This window comes from Halictus rubicundus, chromosome 15 (genome assembly GCF_050948215.1).
Source record: "Halictus rubicundus isolate RS-2024b chromosome 15, iyHalRubi1_principal, whole genome shotgun sequence".
In the NCBI taxonomy this organism is placed as follows: domain Eukaryota; kingdom Metazoa; phylum Arthropoda; class Insecta; order Hymenoptera; family Halictidae; genus Halictus; species Halictus rubicundus.
The window spans coordinates 7,694,740-7,715,972 of NC_135163.1; the positions used below are offsets into that span (position 1 = coordinate 7,694,740).

The 21,233-nt window shown below is 42.1% G+C and overlaps 3 protein-coding genes across 7 annotated transcripts in view; 1 reads left to right on the forward strand and 2 right to left on the reverse strand.

Annotated features, from left to right (window-relative positions):
• Positions 1-21,233, reverse strand: part of Stl (ADAMTS metallopeptidase stall) — a 313,677-nt gene that overhangs the window by 92,860 nt on the left and 199,584 nt on the right. The window lies entirely within an intron of this gene.
• LOC143361460 (dnaJ protein homolog 1) overlaps positions 1-21,233 on the forward strand; it is a 253,582-nt gene that overhangs the window by 38,321 nt on the left and 194,028 nt on the right. The gene's annotated exons all lie outside the window — the stretch shown is intronic.
• LOC143361456 (neprilysin-1) overlaps positions 1-21,233 on the reverse strand; it is a 142,825-nt gene that overhangs the window by 7,911 nt on the left and 113,681 nt on the right. For all 5 annotated transcript variants that reach the window (XM_076800862.1, XM_076800863.1, XM_076800861.1 and 2 more), the window contains 3 exons: positions 13,094-13,225; positions 12,500-12,598; positions 11,103-11,281 (listed from right to left, as the gene is read on the reverse strand). In XM_076800862.1, coding sequence (XP_076656977.1) covers positions 11,103-11,281; positions 12,500-12,598; positions 13,094-13,225 — 410 coding nt within the window. The remainder of the gene's footprint in view (positions 1-11,102; positions 11,282-12,499; positions 12,599-13,093; positions 13,226-21,233) is intronic.

Consider the following 21,233-nt stretch of genomic DNA (forward strand, 5'->3'; position numbering starts at 1 on the left):
TTATCATTTCTGTATGAGATATTCCTGTTTGTAAATTATAAATCCACATTTGGTAGCGTAGCCACATTCTGGTAGACAGCATTATTTATCACATACTCTACAACACTAGTCACACTAGTCACTAAAAACATAGTTTTCAAGAGAAAAATTTATTAGAGAGACTCGTATCAGTAAAACAGAGAACAGACGTTACAAAATTCCTGTATATCTTGTAAACAAATGGGAAATGAGAAAAGCGATGAATTAAACCTCCCCTAATTTTCCCCGTACCTCCTGATAGTGCATTTTCAACTCCGTCAAACTGCAGCAACATTCATGAAACAATCCGTTAAAAAAACATTCTTCAAATTCTGGGGACCAGTTCGAACACAAAGAGGTGCTCAAAATTCCTAGATCCTCGTCCACGAAATAACACAATGGCGCGCCGGATCGTCTTTGGAGCATAGTTCCGGAGCCATAATGGCGACTATAATAGCAGTTTCAGTAGCCCAGGCCGAGGGATTCCCCCCGTGAAATTGGGGGCAAAGTAAACTCTGTCCCCAATCAGTTCGAACGGAGACAGCGAAGCGCGTCCGCGAACAAACGAGCCGCGCGAATTTTAATTCGGCAAACGAGAAATTACGATAACTCGACTAGCATGTACTATAGCCTGAATGAGTGAGCCGTGCGCGAATTAATTGTTGTTTTGATCGCTAGATTTGCCTCTATTATCGGGCAAACAAGCACATCCCGGGCGGCGTCTGCCCAATTTCCAGCGATTCGATAAACTCGAAATTCTGCCGCTCGGTCGGCGCCATTTCTTTTTTCCGTCGGGCGAACTCTGTACATAATAATAATAATCACTGTTTGTCGCGCACACAATCGCCGCGATTAATCCCGGGTCCTCGATTTTGCGATGCCCCGGGTTTGATAAAATATCATTCTCTGACAATTTCGAAATAATTCATGGATGTTCTAAAAAGTCATTTATTTTTCTTTGCAAATTTTCTGATAACGTCCTTCTCCACTGACAGAGACGACTTTTATCTACCGCTCCACTTTTATTTTGACACAGTTTTCTGTGCGTATCCTATTCGATATACGAAGCTGTTAAAGATAATCGTGTATAAAAAAAAGGTCTCGAGATATGGTTAAACTTCGTCTCAGGAAACCGGAAATTTTTAACTCTTTTAAACGTAACCTTGTCAATTTTTGTGAGGAAATGCTGGAAATCCAGGTTATAGTCTTAGGAGATCACCAATTCAAAGATTATGCGTCTGTAAAGATGTTCGACTGTTATAACTTTTGAACTAGCGATCTCCTAGGGTTGAAATTTGGATTTTCAGAATTTTTCCACAATAATCGACAGAATTACATTAAAAAAGGTTAAAAATTTCTGGTTTCCTCAGGTGAAAAGTTAAGCCCAAGACGTAATTTAATAATATTGCCGGATCCAATGGCGAGGGGCGGTCTCGTTAAACCGCGTCGGATATTTCGCGTGTTTAAATTGCTTCGGTCTTAAATTAATTAACCGGGACAATGGGGACAGGGTGCGAGAAGGTAACCAGATATCAGCAAAGAATCGCGTTTGATAGCAATAATTCCGGCACCGGCTAACGAAGACGAATGGCGGCCGGGCCGCAATTAAATTCGTCCGGTCAGAAGGCCGTGTTTCGTTTCATTAATATTCATTCATTAGCCGGCGATCCGTCCCGCTCGAATATTTATCCCCCCCCCCCCCAATTTGCCGAACAACAACGCGGTTCTAACGGAGATGCAAAAAGCGTCCCGGATTTTTCGTTCACGTTTCACACCTGGACGATTGGACGATTCAACTTTTTAATTAATTTAGTAAATATTGCCTCTTAAAAATGGCAACCCGTAACTTTCCATATAATAAATGCTTAAACAAGGAAATTTGTTCCACTATTTTCCGTAAATGAATTTTTATAATTTCAAGAACTGTAAAATGTAAAACGGGTCATTTGACCGTGGTAGGTTTAGTGTTAAGTGCCAGTATTATCATTATTTTTTAGATAATATTTTTAGTAAATAAATGGAGGGTTCTTTTTAAATTTGTTCGTACTGGATTCGCAAGATTGTAAAACATACGATTCGGAGACTGTCTTGAATTTATTTTTGTCTCCTTTTGGGGAGTGTTCCGTTTTCAATTTTTTTTTTTTTCTATTCGGGGCACCTAGCCTACTTGCTCACCGAGTTAGGTCAAAACGGGGATTGCTCCCCGGTTTAGCGTCGCGACAGTGATAGCTAAGCGTCGAGAGCTTTTTACCGGTGACACTGTTCGAGAACTAACTTCTCGAGCGTCGATTACCGAAACGTGCTGATTGCATTCGAGCAACTTCGGCCTCGCATAGTGCTCGGTTGAATGCAGTGCATCGTGGGACAGATTGCGTGTTTCCAGCGCGAAACGTCTCGCGAATACACCGATCGACTTCTCTCCGCGACAACGACGACGAATTTGCATAATGCGCACACGTTCTCCTAGGCTGACGTATTTATACGTCGTCGAAATGAAAAAATATTAATTCACAGGTCTCTACTATTTCGTAAACATATGTCGCATAATGTTAACGTGGAACACGCACTGCCAGTTATCGTAAAAATGCAAAACGAATTTCGAAAAGTCTGTATTTCACAAAGATCATTCCAAGTCGGCGAAGTGATGACTTAAACTACCCCTAACATCGCGTGCACTGTATTGTAGTATATTTTAAGCAATTTGAAGATGAACGATTTTGTGCAGAAAATGTAGAACTACTTTCTACCGGGTCGACAATTTGTCCTAATCAAGACATGCTACGGTAATAAAATCCCTCGTATAAATAATTTCCTCGCCATATATCAACCAGCGTCGCGTCTCCAATAGGCGAGCGGCAGAACTAATTTCTGACGAGCCCCGACGATACGAGCAATCCGTTATTAACGCGCACGATGTTTAAATCAGCGACACGTCGCGCACCCATAATCGCGAAACGCAGCACTCCGCGCGGCTCAGCTTCGGCTCGGTTTCACGGCCAGGATCGCGCGCGCAGCCCGATGGAAATTAAACCGTGCTTTGCATGTCACAGAGGATCGTTAGCAACGGAACCGCCATCATCTTCTCTAACATTCACGCGGAACTCCCTACGCGCGCGTGATACGTGTATCGCGGCGGCTCGCGGTTAATAAACGTAGCGCGCCGCCATCAATTTTAATGTCTCCGACCGCCCCCGCGCATCGTAAATCGCCCCCTAATTCGTCCATTACCCCTTTCGCCGCGGAAATTCCTGCCAGAGGCTCCCCGTCAAAACCGACGACGCCAAACGACGTCACCGCGTCACCGAGTTTCCGCGTTCGCCGAATTATCATCCCCAAAATTACTCGATAACGCAATGATTCGTACGTACACATTTTTGGGGAATCCAGGTAACACGACGATTTCTTCGTTGTAAAACCCTGAAGAAGAAATTTCTACTCTGCTACGATTCCCAATTGAGTTACACAGGGTTGTCCCCTTTGAAGTTTCAATTCTTTCCCAAGGTACACGACTCGTAAACAACACTTCAAATAAAATTTACTCTGTTCTGGAGGGGGAATAATCTCACGGTGGTGACAAATCTCCTCTGGGAGGACGTGATATTGAGATTTCAAGGTGACCTCTCTCTCTGTACACGGAACGTATGTTTTTATTTAGGTAAGCGTGTAGCCTGTTTCAAGGTGATTCAAGGTTATTTAAGTGGCGTTCGCTATTTACACAGCTTTGTGACCACCGTGAGATGTCTCCCCCGGAACAGAGTAAGTTCGATTCGTAATATTTACGAGCCGAGGGAAATAATTGCGCGTTCGTACATGTAATGTACAAGGTGTGCGAATACTTATGGACGCCGAGGGAAGCGTAGATCGTTCGCAGGGGTTCGGGGGTTGACCGGGTGGATTTATCCTTGCTGGACGGTGCAATTTTCCCAGGTGGCCACTGGCCAAGGATTATCGATGGAACAAGGACACGGTGTCCTGCACGAGGCCGAGATTACCGGGGAACGGGCTCCTTGTACCGAGAACGGAACAACAAGTCCGTGGCATTAGGGACGCGACGCATGGTCTGGCGCAGATTGGCGGGCGCAGGACGCGCGAACCGTCTCGTGCTCGTTACACGCAGAGGTATACACCTTCTCGCCGGTAATTATCGCGGTTTCAGGCTCCGGCATTCATCCCGGCCGTTTCCCCCTTTCCAGTTTCTCCACGCTGTCTGTCCACGGACGATAATGGAACGCGGAACCGGCACCGAGGAGAGAGAACGGCTTTCGGAATCCGGAGGACGTGTTTGCTCGTCTATCGAGACTATTCTGTCAATATTAAGGCTAACTGTGCCGGTCCCCGGAATCGATAATTCCTGGTTATTGTGGCGCGACTACCGCTCGCGATCCTGCGCAGCCAGCGCGATCCAGGAATACCCTTTCGCGCCGAGATCCTCCGGCAAATACTCCTCCTCTCGCTATGGTAAACTCGGCGAGGTCGGCCTCCGTCATGTCCCGAGGTGGGCCGTCTCTATAAAATTGCTGGAATCATTTCAAGAATTTTCTAAAACCGATAGAAAGGATGTGTGATCTCACTTTTTGGATAAATAGAAGGTAACAGTAGAGTTTAGAGTAGAGAGTCGTACAGTTGTAGAGTTTAGTGTAATAGTAGACAACAGGTCGAAATATGCTATACGCGTACAAAATTAGGGGTAGTTTAAGTCATCGCGCTTCGCTGATTTCGAATGATCCCCAAGCAGCTTTCAATCGTACGATTCCTATCCGTTTTTAGGGAAACAAGCCGCACGTGTTTCGTCCGAAATCGTGCACTTTAAAATAGTGAGAAATACGCTATAATACTGTGCATATGATATTAGGGAGGGTTTAAGTCATCGTTTTGATCGCCGCGAAATTGTTTATAAGATACAGACGTTCAAATGCGTTTCTTCCCGGATTTCGTGATGTTTGTCACCCACCTGCAGGGTATCAAGTTACACATGTTCTGCACAAAATCGGTCATTTTCAAATTGTTTAAAATATTCTACGATATAGTACACGCGATATTAGGGGTAGTTTAAGTCATCACTTCGCCGACTTCGAACGATTTCCATAAAATGCAGACCTTCGAATCGAACGATTTTGATCGATTTTGGAAAACAAGCTGTACACGTTTCTGTATGAAATTGTTAGTTTTAAAATAATTTCGATTCACTGTGACGCAGTGTATACGATATCAGGAAGTATTTAAGTCACCATTTTGATCGTTGCTAAATTGTTTATAAGATACAGACGTTCAAATGTGTTTATTCCCGGATTTCGTGCAGTTTGTCACCTACCTGCAGGGTATCAAGTTACACATGTTCTGCACAAAATCGGTCATTTTCAAATTGTTTAAAATATTCTACGATATAGTACACGCGATATTAGGGGTAGTTTAAGTCATCACTTTGCCGACTTGCTGAAGGTAAATACAGATATATTACTTGTAAAATAATGAGCGTACACGTGTACTCGAATCCACTCGAAACAGGGATCTCCCTGCCAACGCTGATGTTGAACGACCTTCAGTGCAAAAATTTCGCATTTACACCGTTGTTGAAGAAACAGGACGCCAACAAGCGTATCTAAAGTGTGTCCAGAAGTCCTCGTCAGCCGATTACCGTTATCACTCTTATCACGTTAACCGTCGCAAAAACGTGAATCGTTTACCTATCTGTGCCAGGGGAGGGGGGGGGGGGAGAAAGCAATTATTACCGTCGCGAATCCTCGCGAGGAAGTCGCAGAAGTCGTCCGCAACGAACTTCTCGCGGTAGCAACAACAGTCGGGTAACTTTTTTTTATCGAGGCTAGAAACGAGACGCAACAAGAATTGTTCTCGAGGGCGGCAACGACAATTTCCCGGGAAAGCTTATTTCGCTATTTCGAGTGAACGTGAACGTTCCGGTGGGAAGTTTCGAGCCTGTCGCGAGTCTGGAATTTGGCGAAGTGCTGCTGCTTGCTGTTGCTCGGGTCTCATAATTCATTTGGCTGAAAAATGCGAACAAACTTTCCTGCGGCTCGGATGGCTCGCCGAACTTTCCACTATTGTTTCCTTCTTTTAATTAAAATACACGTGCGTCGTGTGCCAAGAGTGCTCAACCCACTAATTCTTTGGTCACTGCATTTAAATTATTTAGAGAAAGAAATATGCTGATATGGGGGGACCGGTCCCCTGGCGTCAAGGTTTAATTGAACAAAAAGAAACAATTTGTTTTATTCGGCGGTATCTGTAAATTAGTATTACTAGAAAAGTATCTGTAAATTAATATTACTAGATAATAAAGTGAAAAATTCTTTGCGTTTAATTTTTACCTTGTAATAGGAAATTGTTTGTACGAATGTACCAATTCCAGCCGATCGAAAGTTACGTAAAATGGACGAAGTTTTCCCGAAAGTTTCTGGGTTCTCCCGAAAGTGATTTTGAGAAGTGATTAATGCGGAGAAATCGTCGGTGTAATTACAATCGCGGCGAGGTGCACGAAATTCACTTTATTTTTGCGAACGCTAAACTCAATTTTAATGCGGCTCTATTACATTATTTATGAAGCGGATCGTAGGTCACAGGTCTTCCGCAATATTCTGCTGGGACGACCTCCGAACCATTAAAACGCACTAACCTGGATTATTCACCTATATTAACCTATTAACCCGGGGAAGACGATTTAAATCGTGCTTTGCGTTCATCTGCATGCTTCGATTAATTCAAAGTTCCTCTTTTTATCGGAAAATTTTTCACCTTAAAATACCATCTTCATACCACTGCTATCATAATCCAGAGACCATATGTACTTACTATGAATCACTCCGAATAATAATTATAACAATTTATTCCTGTGACCAGTCAAGAGAAAATATAAAATATTATATTTCGGCAAATATAATGACGAGAGAATTGTTACAATTTTGTGGACGGTAGATTCTACAAAAATCTTTTCACGATTCCAGTTTTTGTTCACAAAAAATAATACAAATATACAACTTATATGAAATCTTATTTTTTTTAACCCAAGAACTACCGGATGAGTCAAAATCAATTTGCTCCTAAGTTTCTCTTTTAGAAATAATGAAATTATAAATACATTTTCACGAGAAAATTTTTTAACAAACTTTTCTATCCAAGTAGATATTTAAACAAAACTGTTACGAAATCTAAAGAAATGCAATTTTGTTGTCATTACAAGGTAATGTATGCCAGTTGCATTTACTACTGCCTGGTAGTTCTAGTGTTAAATCGACTTAGATCACTTTCAAATCAAGTCCGTGTAATTAAAAACGGATATAAAAATCCCGACAGAGTTCCGGAAGCGACCAAGATTCGAGACTCCGTTGAATTTGTTAAGCGAACCGGCCCGCAAAAGTTTGGCCCGCGATAAAAATATCAGATCCCCGGTACGATTAAAAGATTCACCGGGTGGCTCGGCCGACGTCTGCTCGCCGTTCACTATAAAAATATCACGGTTTCGGGCACACGGGCTCGTGAAAGATTCGCGAGCGGGGAACGCGGCCTGGAATCCCGGAGACCGTGCCGAATGAATATTTCAGTCGTCGACGAATGAACGCGAATCCGCTGGAAATCAGATCGCGGTGAAACGGGACAACGTATTGTCCGGATTTACTCGTAAATTCGGAGTCGAGATTCGGAGACACGTTCCTCCGAGACTACCGACAACCAATTAGGTTGCCGCGATGCGCAGCTCCGAGAGAAAAATTGAATACAGTGATTCCTCCGTACATGTCGCCAAGACCTACAAGATAAATGTCGCGGAGTTATCCCCACCACCGCGGGACAAACCCGGTGAGGGTCCTCGAATCTCCTGAAGCAAATTCACAATTCGGGAAACTATCTGGTCAAATATGTGTTAATAAAAATATAATTATTTCTAAATTCTTTAAAAGTCTAATAATCCTCAAAAACAACAATCTCAATAATCGGAGCTCGCTCGTGCAGCTCTTAGCATGTGTTTCCATTACACGTCTCTAAAAGCATAAAGTTTGCAACTATAACAATAATGTATTTTTCCCGTTTTCAAGCGACACAGCCCTAATCTCGCGGCGCATAACGTCTCCCAATAAAAGCAGTTATGAACGGGGCTTCCATGCATGAATCTCGAGCGTTGAAAAAGTATTCGAGCCTCGGGTATATGTTAGGGTTGTATCCCGGAGAATAGTGTCGGTCGTAAAAATTGTCGATACAACGACGGTTACTATAGCGGTCGTTAGTTTTAATACTGGGACGGTCGTTCGAGACCGGTAAACGGCTGCCCGGCTGTTGCAACAATGACAGTAATGATAATTCTGTTTAATGGCGGCGCCTCGTTGCGAAAAATAGTTTTGATGCTGCACACTCTCTCTCTCTCTCTCTCTCTCTCTCTCTCTCTCTCTCTCGAGGACGGTGTACAACGCGCACGGAGGAGGTTAAACAAACAGAAAGTTAAACAAAACGTCGGATAATAGAGTACCGGCGATTCTCGCGCGCCCGCAGAGTTGTTTACGAGGTTTCAAAGTTATAATTAAGCTTCGCGATAACAAGCTGATTGCCGAGTTTATGCGTTTATGGTCGTCATAAATAGATGGAACATGAAACTCGGCGAACAGAAGGGAAATTCATGGATATTGTTAGACGGGCTGTTAATTGATGCTTCTAATTTGTTGAAATCGTTCCGATATTTGATCATTTTATAATTCCTGTCATTTTCAATTTCCGAAAAAACAGAACAAAAAAAAATGTATTTATGTTGTCTTTCCTTCGTTCAAAATTGCAAAATGTTTGGAATGATCTAATCTCGATTGGTTAACAGAGACCGTAAGTGTAATTATAATTATATATATATATATACAGAGTGTCCCAGAAACATGTATACACAGCATGAATGATTATAACTTCATTGCTTCCAATGTATTACACCAGTTAAACAGTGTTTTTGGGACACCCTGTATATATTTATGAAGAAAATAGCTCGACGATAATAACAAAAATCTCGTCTAACAGGAAGCATCGCCAATAATTTGATCAAGTAACAAAGTTCACATTTTTCCGCTTTGAAAAACGAATAAAAAAACATTTGACTTATGAACGTCTTCGAAAAATAAATGTTGATCCACATTGTCCCGTTTAACGATGACCGCGCAATAACGGGAAATTATGATGATCGTATTAGCGAGAAGGATTTAGTCCTCGCGAGAGTCGCGAGCATAACTCTTCCCGTTGATATTAAAAATGGATCAGGCATCAAATCTTCTGGAAATCTTTTCACCTTGACGGTAGAAGCTTCGAGAGCGTTAGGGAAAACAGAAAACACGCTTCCATAAAGAAAAACGGGTTAAACTTCGCTTCGGGAAACCAGAAATTTTCAACTTTTTGAAACGTTATCCCGTAGATTTTGGCGAGGAAATTCCGAAAATCCAAGTTTCAATCCTAGGAGATACTAATTAAAATTGCAATGTAAATTATTGCCTGTGTTCTCACGCTTGGAAAACGTATCCGGGCGAGTTTCTCGGGAATTAGACACACTGTATAGTGGGGTTCGCGTTCGATTAGCGTAGTCAGCTGTTAAAGCCGACCGATGGTATTCGATTAACGCTCGACAGGGGGGAGGGGGGTTAGGTTCCTTAATATCCCGTGGATATCGGACTTAATGTCGCGGAAGAACCAAGAAGAATCGAAATCCGTCCGGAGATACGCGGATAACCCGGGTTCGTGAATTATTTTCTGGCTTGTCGGGCGGCGTTCTACGACTCGCATTCGTTCTTATCGAGAACCGCAAAGATGGAAGGCCTTTCGGAAATTTATGCCACGTCGTTTCGCCACGGCGACCCGCAACAAGGAAACCCACCGCCAAAAACTACCTCCCTATTCCGCTCTCTCGACCGTTTCGTGGGAATATTTTACTCCACCTTGTCCCGGTGATATTACCATTGCACCTGCCCCGTTACCTCGAGAACGCGATTTACGGAATCCACGGTTCCGAACAAATAAACGCCACCCGGTCGACGTGCCTCGCACTATTTCGATTGTCATGCTTAGTCGTTACACTGTCGATTTTTGTGCTGTTGCTTTCGGCGTTGGGTTTTTAGTAGATTTTCGATTTTTATGGATTTATTGCTGTCGACGCTTTTCCTGTTATTTTGTTGTTATTTTTCTTCAGTTTCTGCAATTATTCGAATTATATACGCGAGAGAATCACAATCTTCAATTTTTCCTTGTTTTCTACAATTATTAGAATTGTATACGCGAGACAATCACAATCTTCAATTTCTCCTCATTTTCTACAATTATTAGAATTATATACGCGAGACAATCACAATCTTCAATTTTCCTTCCTTTCTTGCAATCAATGGAATTGTATATTCGAGACTAAAGATTGTGAGTGTTGTGTAGTCGATTTTCCGAAAATATGAAACGAAATATCATGCTGACGTTTGTCATAAATAAAATGTTAGTAGCACTTCCGTCTTAGTAAAAATATCAAACTAAAATATTAAATGAAGATATTAAATAATAGTCTGAATATACAGCTCAAAGAAAATGTCGTAAAGTGACAATCTGAAGAAGCACATATTTCTCATCATCGTGGACCACCCGTGAAGAATTAAAGAATTAATGAAGAATGAAACAATACGTCCATAAATGAAAAGCAAAAGAGAAAATCTTGTCGATTTTGTTCGCGACAAAATTCCAAGCTACCAAACGCAGAGGCAAAGGAGTGGAATCAATCGAGGTAGCAGCGTGCTCTCTTCGGAGGCTATCATTCCCCGGGGCGAGAAGAAGAGCCCTCAAGGACGCAGAGAGCCAGAGAAGTGGTGATGTTCCGAGGTAGCCGAGAGTGTTAATAGTGTCATAACTGTCGTCGAGGTAATCGATCCGAGGCTTTCAAGCGATACCCGTCTCTGCTTGTCCCGTTTGGAAACCCATCGGTGAAGGTGCTCGCGTTTCTCAAAGGGGGCAAGGACTTTGACCAGGACCCTACGACCAGGGAAGAAGCATTCCGGAGTGGGGGGGGCTTAGATCGTCCAGGTACTCTGATGGACTCCGGTGGAGGGCAATTTACCTCGGCGTAAAGTCGCGCTTACCTTCTCGAGAAGCGATTCAGCAGTTTGCCAAGGCTGCGGAAGTAACGGGGTGCTGTTACGTAGACGTAGACCAGCTGGTCCTCGTAGCCATAAGCGGATCGATCACGGTTGCGGCTGTGATTGTAGAGATCGGCAGTGGCAGCGCCTAGAGTGGCGTTCAGCAGCGTCCCCCACCTTATCTAACCCAGGAACCAAACAAATCATTTTCATCGTCGTTCGTTCGACTTGACAAACTAAGTCTCTTCCGGGTCTTGGAGAGACCCGCAAAAGAACTGATCAAAATTCTCACAAAAAGATTAACACTTTCGGTCGCAGCCGCGAAAATTCCAGAAAATAAAAATAATTTATGTCAAGCGGAGCAAAAGATTGCAATTTTTCTAATTTTTGATCTTTTTTCTTTTAATTTTTGAGGGAGTAGCAAATTTGAATATTGAGGGAGTAGCAAATTTGAATATTGAGGGAGTAGCAAATTTGAATATTGAGGGAGTAGCAAATTTAAATATTGAGGGAGTAGCAAACTCAAATATTGAGGGAGTAGCAAATTTAAATGTTGAGGGGGTAGCAAATTTTAATATTTACGGAGTAGTAAGTTTAAATATTGAGGGGGTAGCAAATTTAAATATTTAGGGAGTAGTAAATTTAAATATTGAGGGGGTAGCAAATTTAAATATTGAAGGAGTAGCAAATTCAAATATTGAGGGAGTAGCAAATTTAAATATTGAGGGAGTAGCAAATTTAAATATTGAGAAAGTGCTAAATTTACAAATTGAGAGAATAATAAATTTTCCTATTGAGGGGGTAGCAAATTTTAAATATTGAGGGAGTAGTAAATTTAAATATTGAGGGAGTAGCAAACTCAAATATTGAGGGAGTAGCAAATTTAAATGTTGAGGGGGTAGCAAATTTAAATATTGAGGGAGTAGCAAATTTAAATATTGAGGGAGTAGCAAATTTAAATGTTGAGGGGGTAGCAAATTTAAATATTGAGGGAGTAGCAAATTTAAATATTGAGGGAGTAGCAAATTCAAATATTGAGGGGGTAGCAAATTTAAATATTTAGGGAGTAGTAAATTTAAATATTGACGGAGTAGCAAATTTAAATATTGAGGGAGTAGCAAATTTAAATATTGAGAAAGTGCCAAATTTACGAACTGAGAGAACAATAAATTTTCCTATCGAGGAAGTAACTAGTCTAACTATTAAGGGAGTAGCAAATTGAACTGTTGACACAGTAGCAAAAATGTGAACTATATCTGATCTTTGTGTGGAATGTGTTTAGCGTAGAATGAGGGTTGTTGATGAGGGTCTTAAAGAAGGATCGATACGGTAACACGTTCGACGCTCCGGCTGCCCTCCCCCAAGGACGATAATCGTGGCTCGCATTAACGTCTACTCACATAACCGAAGCTCTCCTGGAGATAGGACATGTTGAAAGGGACGTACACCCTCTGATCGACGTCCACCCAGTTGTAAAGGTCCTTGTGCTTCGGGTAGATCTGTCACAAGGAAGCGGAAACGTTATTGAATGGCTGTGTAACGTGAGAGGGATGACTGTGTCAGTCAACCCTTGACAACGGGGATACAGATACCAGATGGGGTGGATTTGAAAAAATAAATTCAAGGGGAGCTGGCCAACGGACACGTTGTTTTTAGGTATTTTGTTACCGGTTTCCGTGTAACTGGGATTTACAAAAATATTTTTCTTAAATTATTTAACAGTTACCGGAGAAAAATTCGCTAACGCTATCAGAAAAGATCTGTAGAAAATTAGTGAATACTTTATGGAAACTTTTTGGAAAGTTTTTAGAATATTATTGGACACCCCATTCCAATTTGTTTAAGTTCACAAACAAGGTTTAAATTGAACAGCCACTGTGTTCATTGATGAAATAATGAAACTGCCTTCTCCCAGTTCAATTAAAATTGCTATACAGTGCTTGTAGAGTCGTCAAAATTTCAGATTGTGGATAATCCTGATGAGGTAGGCGTACCTTGCTGAGGGACAAGCAGAATTGCAACAGCAAATCGGTCTCCGAGGCCCTATCCTTCGGGTCCATGGTCTTCGGCAGCAAACCCTCGACGAGCTTCTGGATCTTCCGCGATCTGTGCTCCTCCATCTTGTTCTGAAATCAATCAACCGGTTCGTTAAGCTCGTTCGATTAAAGGCGTCGCCATGCATAACGGAGCCGGTGATGGGATTCATTGAGCAAAAAACAAACCCGGAATAAAAACACACGCTTCTCTTAACCACCCGTGAACAATTTCTGGCGAGCTGCCAGCCGAACGGCTGCGACAAAGAAGAACCCCACTAAAAAGTCGATCGATCGCGAAATCCAATCGCGATACCAAAAACCGTGTCTAATAGAATCGGGTTGAAATAGGATCAATCGAAAACGTCACTCGAATTACATACCTTGGAACTATATTTTTAACAAATTTTCAATGAATTATTCCATGCTCTTTAGCTGGATCTTCTATTCCTTTGCTACTACACTATTTTTCTTTCAATTTAATAATAAAGGAAACTAGATGGGAGAAAAATTTCTACACACAAAAATCTTCTTCAAAATATCGTGAACTATATGAATTGTGAAATAGGTATAGCGAAGTCTTAATCCCTTGTAAAGTAGGCTTGTAAGTTAGGCCTGGCCAACTTCTTCCCCTCCGTCGCTCACGACCCCCACTACCTGTCTACAGGTTCCCCCACCACGGGGCATTTTTATCTCACCTGGGCACGATCTCATATATAGATCCCTAGCCCCCCACTCCTCCTCTCAAATTGCATAAGATCATGGTGGGGGGTCTCAGAAGTAGAAAGAAGTCTCGCACGTGGCTCGCGAGCCACCGGTTGCCCAGGCCTGATCTAACCTGAACGGAGCTACACGATCTTAGTCAGTTCTCGCTTATCCCCTCCACTGGGGCTGTACCCCTCTGGCCAAGAAGCTTGCCTCGAGTGTAAAGTAACGATAGTAGCCCTACACGATACATGTCACAGCAAGGATCCCGAGAATGTACGAAAGTAAAATTCCGTGGAAGATCGGACACGTTACATGTGATAATTGAACGACTCCAGAGATCGATGAAGATCGTCTATAGTCGAGTGGCATCGAGCGCCCGGAACAACAACGGCCAGAAAAACCAACGCAATTGATTTAGCCCCAGAGCGATAAGATATCTTCGGGATACTTTCCGGCGAAACTTTTCCGCTCGTGGAGAGGGATGCTCGCCGCCGGGAATTCGCGGATCAACTTCGCGAAAAACCCACCCCCGTACCATTGCGAGCCGAGCCTGCTTGCTTTTTTCATCCCTTGCTACTCGAGCGGAAGTTTCGCCCCGTGCCCCGGAGAACCGGAAACAGAACTCGGTGAAATATACTGCTTCTCCGTAGCAACCCTTTCTCCTCTACATTTCTATTATCATTATTGTTCATTTATCCCGTCGCTTCTGTTGAAAACGTCAGAATTAATAGCGACAGGGGGCGATATTCAAGCGTGAGTATTGCGAAGTATCTTTTTATTTTCCTTTTCGAAGATTCTGCCTTTTGTTAATGTTTCTCGGGCTGAGTATAGCATGGCCTCGTATAACTAATTTAGAACGTAGTGTGTAACTAATAACGACGCTCAAGATGGCTGATCACTGGGACAGTTACCCCTACAGAATTTAATGCGAGACGGCGAAAATTCTACTGAAAATTTTATCAAATCTGTGTGTGCCTGAACTACATTATGCAATTGAATAAACAAATTAGGGAAAATTGTATAAATAACTCCTAATTCCTGGCAACATTTTTCCTGTGTTAAGCTCAAATATATTTCTAGCTTGCTTGAATAACAATTGGAAAATAGTAACAATATTTTCCTATTCTGACATTTTTCCTGTGCAGGGTTTAATGATAATAATAAAATATTCTATTCAACCGGTGGAAAACATTCGACCACTATTTCCAAGTACTTGTGACATTTTCCCCAAGGTATTTTCAAACCCGTTTCCACCGAAAATTCGTAAAATTCGCAGTCCACTAACACAACACTATTTTCTTATGCTGCCAACATTTCCGCCGTGTAGCGTTACATCGATTTCCACGGGACAAATATACAGAAATGAAACGAAGCCTTTTCAATACGTCAGGATCGCACACCACGAATCGTTTCACACGTTTTCTCGCGAGCTGCGTCGCGCGGCGTCACAAAACGTCGCGAATCAATCAAGCCCGATCCCGTGGAAACTCGCAAGAATTGGGTCGCGTTATTTTCGCGGGTGGGAAGGACGATTGAACGTCGTCGACGTCGACGACGTCGAAACGACCGAGACCCAAGCCAGGGGAAAAGGTCCGTGGTTGGCTCGTACGCGATGACACGCCGACGGAAGAGGAAATCGAGTCTGCCCGCTTTGTGCCACGCTAACGACTTCGATAACGATGCCCATCGACTCCACCGCTCCTTTTAATTTGTCGAACCGTTAATAATGCCCATCGATGCCGGCCACAGATGACAGAGAACCCGCCTGCTGACTGATAGAAGCGACTGACACATATCGGGGATGTCTCCTTGCACTGCTTCCTCGCGAAATTCCTCCGATTTTTAACAGTTTCGTTCGACAAATTCAATTTTTTTTTTATAAACGAACCAGCAAGCACCATGGTAATCGATTTAATCTGTCAACGAATTTTTCAAGTTTCCAGTATTACGGCGAAAATTTAATTTTTTTGGTCATTCGACCGAACCTTGTTTACGAGATTACTGTCGCCATTTTGTAGTCATTTCTGACGACTTCAGTCCCCTTTTAGATGAGAGGAAATTTAACACTAGGTTTACGGAGCACTAAAAGTGACTATTTTACATTGATTTATAAAAAATAACGAGAATGTGTCTATCTAAATTTTTAGCCATTTTAAAAATAACGTATACCCAAAGAAATAAATTTGTTGAATAATTCCTCATGAATGAATCTTTATAATCTCAATAATCGTAAATTAAAGATATTAGAACGTGTCACATTTTGACGCGTCCCGTAAACCTAGTGTTAAAAATCGTGACACCTCTACTTTCTTCTCCGCAATTACGACCAGTAAAAAAACGAAATTATTTATAAATCATTTACTAAATTAGTCGTCCTAACATCTCCAAAAAATTCAAGCCGTTTGCTTCGATTTTAAAAAAGTGACTTGCTTCGAACGAAACGAGAGAAGTGTCGTGCTCGCGTGGAAAATTATCGATCCTCGCGAAATCGATCAAAGAGGATCAAGTGGGCTGACTTACCGTTTCCGCTTGCGCCCAGGACTCTCTTAGGGTGATTCGTAATAAGCACCATGGTGTCTCGGCGTAGTCACTTTGATCCGGCACTGACACAATTTATCACGACACTACTAATTGATCCTTCCGGGACGGGAGTCGACGCGACAGTGACCCTTCGATTTCCGGTAATGCGACGCGTCGATCCTTTTTCCCCCACCCTACGCCTTATCGCGATTTTCCTAACGACCTCGGCTGATCCTCGGGTCCCGGGCCACATGCGAGAAACCATAAACCGGGGGAGGGTCGAAACCACCCCGGTTTTTGTCCCCCTTCCGTTTGTGGTGGTCCCTTTTGTAATCTACCCGTGCACGGAACTTTTCCACGAAATGGCCATGCGTTGATCTCATTGTTAACACTAAACCTACCGTAGTCAAAATGACCGGTTTCATATTTTTAAATTATTGAAACTATGAAAATTCATTTATGGAAAATAGTGGAATACATTTCCTCGTACAAGCGCGTTTGTTATATTGAAAATTACGGACAATATTAACCCTTTGAGGCTGTTTTAACTCCAAAAGGAAACATTTCTTCCGATCTAAACTATTTCCCTTCTATATATTTTTTTGTTCATGTTATACATACGAAAATGGTGCAATTTACTCGTACAATACTGAAATATTTAGTAACTTAATAAATACAAAGTTGGTAATGTAAAAAATATTTTGAATATTGATACAGCAATTTTCAGTCGCCATTCGAGTGCTAAGGGTTAATAAATTTAGGGTTGCCATTTTCATAAGGCGATATTTACCAGATACTGTTAATGCTTGCTAGGTTTAGTGTTAACCCTTTGCACTCGGCGCTACTTTCAATCTAAAACTAAATTTTTCTTCCGTCTTAGAATATTTTCGTTTTATTCATACGAAACTGATCCGATTTCCACATATAATATTTAAATGTTCAGTGATCTATTGAATAGAAATTTTGTAACGTAACAAATGTTTTGTAATATTTTTTGTAATTTCCTTGAAACAATGCCACAACAATTTGTAGTGGTGTTTCAGAGTCACCACTCGAGTGTTAAGGGTTAAAACATAAAATGGGCTTACACCAATTTCAAAATGGACGGTCCGTGCGATAGCGATCGATGGATCGAAGGTTCCCAGAGTGTTCCAGGTTCCATTTTTGCAGGTCTCTGTAAATAAATGAAGTCGCGAGGGTAGCTCGTCAGCTCGGACCCCCGGCCTCGAAGTGGCTCCCGAATCGTATGGTAACTAAAGCAATATCCGTCCCTGCGGCGTGTTTTATCCGCGGAAACCTCGACGGCTGCGGAATTGCCGCAAGAATTTCCGGCTGTCGAACCCCGAAGAAATCTGACCGGGGAAAAATCGGAGAGCGTGCTGGAGGGGCTCGATTAGGCGAGGAATATTCTCCTTCGTGGATTCACGCTCCGATCGTTTCAACTCGCCGGAGAATTTTTTTTTTTCATTCTTTCATAGAGAACAGAAATGGGAACGTTATCATCGAGATGAAATGTGCTAATCACTATCAGAGACATTTCTCCGATCACTGTTTTCTGTTACTTCCTGTGGGTTTCTAATTTTTATTTTTATTCTTTTTTTAGCACAATTTTATGAAATTGACACACTCGGAGCTGTCTTATTAAAGGTTGCATAATCACACGATGAACCGACCATCCGGCTGGCCTAATCTCCGAATCGCGAAAATTACTCGGTTACACATTTACCGTGAGACCCGAGGCTCGGGGGTCGACGACCATAAATCTTGCTAAGGGTTGCGCCGACTACTCGACTTTAGCCACGTCCTCCGTCGCCTTCGCAGTAATTTTTCAACCAATGTGAGTGAACCAAGGAGAGAAAATTCCTCTTGATACGAAAAGTCGCGGCGCTTTACAGAGACGTTTTAGCGGCGGAGAAAAAGCCTAATCCATTCTCGAACCATTCGATTCGCTTGTAGAGGGTGCTCAAAAATTATACGTCGTGAGACCGCTGTAGCGTGATTCTGCATCTCTGTGTCGGTGGAGATAGGATAAGGGTAGTCCATAAGGGTAGTTATGGTAGTTATTCTACTTCTCCCGGTCTGTTTAACCAAAAATTACGAAAAAATTCACCAACGTTCCACCCAGTCGCACACACGACTGTGAATTTTTTCCGAATTTTTCGCTGGAAAATTGATTTTTAAAAAATTCTGGAATCCTCGATTTTTCAGATGTCCACGTTTATACCGTCACGGTACTTGCGTTTTATTATTATTATTAACCCTTAGGACTCTGAGGCGCCACTAAAAATTGCTGTATCATTGTTCAAAATATTTTTCACATTATTCAATTTGTTTGTATCTAATAAATTACTAAACATTTTGGTATTGTACGAGTAAATTACACAATTTCCGTATGTATAACAAGAAAAAATATATATAGAAGGGCAATATTCTAGGTCAGAAGAAATGTTTCGTTTTGAAGTCAAAATGGCTTCGAGTGAAAAGGGTTGATGTGTATATTTTCATACTTTTCGGATTAGTTTAAGAAAATTGTTTAAGAAAACTAAAATATATTTCTTATAATATTTCTCGAAGTACCAGTCCATTAACAATTGGAAAAGAATGTAGCTCTATTTTCAAATACCTCTGACATTTTTAATCACGTTCAAACCTATTCCGAGCATTAATTAAAAAATTCGCAGTCCAGTAGCGAATTAAAAAGAAAAATCCACCACCGTTGCCAACTTGTGCGCACGTTTCACCCACTTCCCGAGTAAACGCATAAAAGTTTGCGCGCACTGCGCAATCATTCACGGTTCACAGGCGAATCCCAGTCCTTTCTGGAATTCTCTTTTTTCCCTCTGTCTCGTGCATTCGCAGCAAGGAGAGCCCGATACTTTGCAGCGCCGACGGAATACAAAATTACGGCGGGCACAAAAGCGCGGCGACTCGCTTAACGAACGCGGACGAGACCTAATTAATCGGTGGAATCCGATTACGGGCGCGGTACGCAACGGGCAAGTGTACGTATTTACCGGAAGCAAGGGGTGGGGGGAAGGGGTGTGTGGACGAGAAAAATTTATTAAAACGCGTGTAAAACGCGGGCCACGCGGATTACGCGGCCTTTATTAAATCCGCGGGACAGTCAACGACAAAGCCGGGCGCGTTGGTTGCTTCGTGGCTCGGTTCTTTTTCCGAAATTAAGCCGACGGGGTGTTTGCAGGGAACGCGCCGAACGCCGTAATTAACTAACTATGGCAAAGAGCCACGAGGGACTGGAGGCTCCCCGATGTTGCGCGGTTATGGATTTTTGGATCCAGACGGGAGCATAACTATGGTATATTTGATTCGAAATTAAAGAGTTACATTTCGTGAACTTTTCAACACGTTTTCATGTTGGAATAATATCATACCGACAGGCCTGTCAAGAACATACGTAACAGACCCATTCATTTCGAGAAAAGTGGAATTTTTAAATGGTTGCAGCTGTACGTTTGTAATAAAAGTTAATACTGGACGGTGCTCCAGGAAACGTTCGAATATAGTATCTATATATTAAATTTCAGTGGTGCAAGCATGTAATAAATCGGACAGATTTATATCTTTACGCAGGAACCTGAAATAAATTCAATATTTTCCTCAATATCGATTTCGATGCTTCAAAAATGAAGCAATAATTCATCTGATACGATATTTACAGGTATTATCGTTATTTTTGTAAATGTATAAAAATGCACAGAGGCAGCGGACCGTTCATAGAAAATAAAAATTGTTTCTATCGAGTGAAAGCTACAGATAGACATTTACATCTTGTACAAACAATTTTCTAGAATGGAAAACAATGCGACAGTATTTTCAACATTCTTTCGACGGTTCTACTGTTTCAAATTTGATATTCTTTTCGTGAATGCACAACACCCCCAGTCCGTAGAAACAATTTTCTCTGGCATTACGAGTGTCCTCGAACAATCCCGAAAAATTGAGAGGTGCATGAAGGTTCATGGCAGTTTCGAGATCATTTTGGTAGAAGACTGGCAAAATTGTAGCACAGTGTCGCAGAGAGCCAGCCTAACAGGCGAACCAGGCCGCAGACGATCCTCCCGAAGAGTCATTCATTTAAATTTCAATTCGATCTCCATGTCGGGAACTCCCTCGGGCTGAAGTCACGGGATCGAGGAGAAGAAGACGAGCAAATGGGGGTGTGTGCAAGAGGAGCGCACAAGCGCAGGTGACGTCCGTAGTCGGCTGATGGCTCCACGGGACGGGCGGCCGGGCATTTAGCGGAATTTCGGTCGTTAATTAGAGTGCTGCTGACGTAACCGAGGGAACGTGCCAGAAAGCAGCGCAGGGGAAGCCGGAAAGCGCAGAATAAATCGGGGATGAATCATTTTGGGCACGGTGCTCGTCTAAAACACAGTCGGACGATCGTTTCGACGCCACGCGACTACGCCATTTTGTTCAGTCACAGATCGTCCCGAAAAATAAATGGCACTGTGTATTACAGTAAAGGAAGCTTCGAAGAAATTTTTTAAAACTCCTCACAAGGCCAATTTCTCGATATACTGTACAGTGTCCTTCAAATGACCTTCAACGTGGAATATACTGTATACGAAAGAATTGACAGCAAATTGCTAATGGGATTTCTCATAATGAACTGCCTGACGATAGTCGACTACAATATGAAGAATTCTTGAACTTTAATTTTGTTGGAAAATTTTATTCCAATTTAATCAAATATTGTAGAGACGGTGTCTTAATATTTTTAAGGGATGCCAATTCTTAAAGGCAGTCCAGAATATTATGAGACCGAGGATTTTTAGACAAAATAAAAATTGTCTGCATCAGTTGCAAGAAATGGGATCTGTCAAAAAGTTTCGATCAGATGAAAAATTGA